The 4,148-nt window shown below is 43.3% G+C and overlaps 1 protein-coding gene across 1 annotated transcript; it reads right to left on the bottom strand.

Moving 5' to 3' along the window:
• Nucleotides 1-1,137: 1,137 nt before the first annotated feature.
• Nucleotides 1,138-4,148, bottom strand: trir (telomerase RNA component interacting RNase). The gene is made up of 3 exons (XM_036566040.1): nt 3,345-4,148; nt 2,824-2,901; nt 1,138-1,650 (listed from the first exon to the last, which is right to left on the bottom strand). Exons 1-3 carry the CDS (start codon nt 3,609-3,611, stop codon nt 1,543-1,545), a joined length of 453 nt encoding a protein of 150 aa, XP_036421933.1. The 5' UTR covers nt 3,612-4,148; the 3' UTR covers nt 1,138-1,542.

Below are 4,148 nucleotides of genomic sequence, written 5' to 3' on the forward strand. Positions count from 1 at the left end.
GCAACGGCTTTTCAGGATTATGATTATGATGAAATATGCATGCTTCTTTATAGCAAGACTGAGGCATTTTTCCTTTACTCAGTGCTGACGGAACTGATTTAGTTTTCCTGTTTTCTACCACACCAAATGACATCATGAAATGCTAGACATCCATTTCATACTGGTTTTAACATGCCCTCGTCGGCTTGGCCTCGCTATTTCCCTCAGGGGAATCCATGACTTAACGGCTGTTCAATATGTTTATTGTCTCAAGTAAAGTTTGGTTAGTAGATGAGCTTAGAGGGCTCATGTCAGGGCCTAGCTGATCAAGGAAAAATCATATACAACACTACTGCAGTGCTGTCTTACAGTACTTTGTAGAAGCAATGTAGTGAGGATGACTTAACAGGTAATGAAGTAGTGGATATCTTGCGTAAAACAGATTCAGAACTTTTCAGTACAAGAGCCGTAAATTCACAAACTGTATGGACAATTCTCATTTACTCTTACAGAGGGGACACTAAACAGAACAAAAAGAACCATACCTTCCACTGGACAACAGCTATGACCAAACTAGGCGTTTAAATGCATGTATTTCGGACTGGTCAATTTGTCAGGTAATTTGGGACAGGGTAACCCTAAATGGTAATTCAGAGGTCTGACAGGATTTGAACTTTGGATGGCATAAGTATTGATGGGCAGCAGAAAAAGCTGGCTTGGATATAGAAGGGGGTAAAGAAAGACTGAATCACCCAATCCTGTAACAAACCTAGCTTGAAATACCTTATAGCGTGATATGTTAGCTGTGCATTTCTTCCTGTGGAGTAGTAGAGTTTGAGAAGCTAGAGCACATGTGCCAGCCTCCAGTCCTCTCGGGCCAAGCTAATTAGCAAGGCCTTTATAAACTGAAATCAGAGTGTTAGATGAGGGTAAACACTAATCTCTGCAGGGGAAGGTCCCCAGGTTGACATGCCTGAGCTATAGCATGATAGCCTAAAGTGCGTTAGTTTAAAATAAAAACACATTGGAGCAGTATCAGCAACTCACAGTTTCAACATTGATATCGGAAAAGAAAAAGCATGTCTATTAAGAATTCTACCTCAAAAAGGTTATACACAAAAATGTGACAAGCATTACTGGTGATGCAAGGGGTCAGTCTTAAAGGGCATAATCACTCAGCATTTTAATACTTTTATCTTTTAATTCAGGTGACACTGGGGGGAAAAGTACAAAATAGCAAGGTGTGATGTCAGTGCAAATACAACAAACACCACAAATGATCTTACTAATGTTGATAATAATGCTCAAATTACACTTTTAAAAGGCATCTGAATCACCGTACGTAACTGCAGCTGGCACAGACTGCATACACGCTAAAATTAGAAACCTAGGATCAAAACGTTTGAGGAAAAACAAAAAGGAAGGGGAAAAAAACAAAAAACAATAACCCTTGACCAAATCACAAAGTACACCGTGTGACTTTTCATCGGCTGCATGTTCAAATGGCCTGGCAGTCTTGAGAGGGTCCGGCGGCTGCTCCTGTGGGATGCTGCTCAGTAGAGTCTATTTGACCAGCGGTCTGGTTTTGTCGTCGTCTCCGCACTGGTGAGCTTTGTACTTTTTCACCTCTGCCATGTACTTTGACCAGGCATCTCCTTTACCTGCCTCAGCCTGTAAAGTACACACAGTAACATCAGAGAGCTTCAGGACATAAAGCAATCACGAGTACAAACTTTGTTTGAAAATGATGGCTTAAGAATAGTTTGTCTCAAAAGTTTAGACCTTATATATTTGTAGGACAGAGCAGCTGATTAAGTTGGTTGTAAGGGCCTAACATTAGACAGCAGTATAAAGTGATGCATGGATTGGATCAAAACACAGGAATGTAAGATTATACCCAAAGAGAAATCAGCCTGTTCATTCAGTAAGCCCATGTCTCTTACTCCAGTGTTTCTGGAGACTGACAGCCCTGCACCTTTAAGTGTTTTCCCTGCTCCCAACACCCTGATTCAACTAATCAGCTCATTAACAGACAAATATTGACTAAGTAGCTGTGTTAAGGCAGGGGGAACACTAAAATGTGCAGGACGGTGGGCTTCCAGGACCAGGGATGAGAAACAATGTCTTACTCAATTCCACTTGGCACGTTCATTATAAGTTTATTCCTGTATTTCTAAACAGAACAATGATTAATGAACTTTTCTTGCACCTTTTCAGAGTTACTGCTTTGCAGCAAACATCAAAAAGGAAAAAAATCTGTACAACCACATCATGAATATTAATATAAATATATATAAATACATATAAATGTGAGAGGATTTCCCATTTCCGAAATGAACATGGCCGAGCGCTTTGCAGGAGGCCTGCAGAAGGAAGGTGTATTAATGTGTTTCAAACTGTCTTTGCTCAGTTCCACCAATAACAGACATGGATATAACATGGATAAAAGGCGTACTACTCTGACTGAAATACATGCGCACAGGACAGAAACTATGCAGAAATGCCCAAAAAAGGTGCAGTCCTCCCCAGATGGTCCATTATTTTTGTGCTATCCCAGCTCCCAACAGTTCTGTACCAAGACGTCAAAACACTAATTCTGGAATAGTTGTGACAGTTGGGACAGACTCGGTAGGGGAATACTGCTGCCAACAGATCCGTACCAACCAGCCAAGAACACTAAGAAATGTGAACCATCTGGGAGTCCCAAAAGACTGGATGAGGGAGCACTACCGCTGACAGATCCGTGCCAATCAGTTAAGAATGTGAAACTTGGTACAGCTGTGCTGGAATATGGCAAAAATGTTGACCATCTACAAAAACACCGTCACTAAAAGTCTGACTCACCTCCGAGTCCAGTTTCTGCTTCTTGGCAACCACGCCAGTCTTGAGGGCCAACTTGGCGCCGCCTCTCCGCTTGCCCACCTGGGTTAGGGGAGAAGACTGAAACCGTTATACGGGCCATTTTGGGGAAGCCTGCCATTCACTTAGGAAAGCATCTACAAGTAGGCTTCACCCGCCCCAACAGCGAGAGACCACCCAAAAAAACCGCACCATCCCCTGCTATGCCTTATCTCAATTGTCCCCCATCTTCAACAATCTTCATGGTGGGCAGGACTCATGGAACATAAGATTTGGCAGATGTGCAGCTATAATAATGTGAACTGGATACAAGCTGTGCTAAACTATAAGCCAATCTCTAAACAAGCTGACCATTACTGATGGTCCTTGATAAAGGGATGAAAAAGTGTGGCTGCTGTTTCTATTTCTGCACGTGGGATGTAAAGCTGTAAACAGTTTCAGCACATTTCAGCATAAACTAATGTAGTGCGGCTGTAACCGGCTAGAGCAACTGCCAAACCCCTTACAAAGCTGGTCACGCTAAGCGTCTTCTTTCCCTGAGACGACTGTCCTGCGTCCGCACTGTTCTTTTCGCTCTTCCCTTCCTCCTGCAGCTCCCTTTTCCTCCGCTCCTCCTCCATCTTCTTCTTGAACAGCTCCATGAAGCTGCCGTCGTTGGCGAACGCGTTGCCGCCGGTGGGAGCTCCGGGGCTGGCGGGCGACCCGGGCCCTCCGCTGGAGTCGCTGCCGCTGCTGCTCGGCTGGTTTTTGCTGCTACCGTGCTTGGACTCCATGTCGACTGGAGCGTTTCTTTTTCCTTTTTCTTAAGAAAAAAGTCCTTTTAGCATTGACAGCGGGAGCCTTCGCTCTTCAAGTCACCTGCTCGGTCAGTCAGGGACGTTCAAACTAACTAACCTCACTCAAGCTAAGCTAGCTTACCAACCGGCCCCTGACGAGCATACAAAATACTTAATGTTCTCACGTTACAAGAACACAAGTTTAATATTAACTAAAAAGAAAAAAGAGGGTAAATTCAGTGAGCTTTCCCTTCCAATCCAAAAAAATAAGAACCGCTGGCAACTGAACCTTCAAACGGACAGCACCGAAAAAATAGACGAGCTAGTTACTCTGCAAAATAACAAAAAACAACATATGTTACTCAGGAGGTCATCTGTTCTACTTTCCTATCAAAACACACGTTTTAAACGGTGAAACCTCATGCAGCAGCTCAACCTATATCGAAATTTCCAGAAAAAATCTTATATTTTGTTTTCGCCTCTTCGGCCATCAACCATCTTGATTTTCTTCTGCGGTTTGTGGGAACAATGGCG

This window comes from Colossoma macropomum, unplaced genomic scaffold (genome assembly GCF_904425465.1).
Source record: "Colossoma macropomum unplaced genomic scaffold, Colossoma_macropomum, whole genome shotgun sequence".
Classification (NCBI taxonomy): Eukaryota; Metazoa; Chordata; class Actinopteri; order Characiformes; family Serrasalmidae; genus Colossoma; species Colossoma macropomum.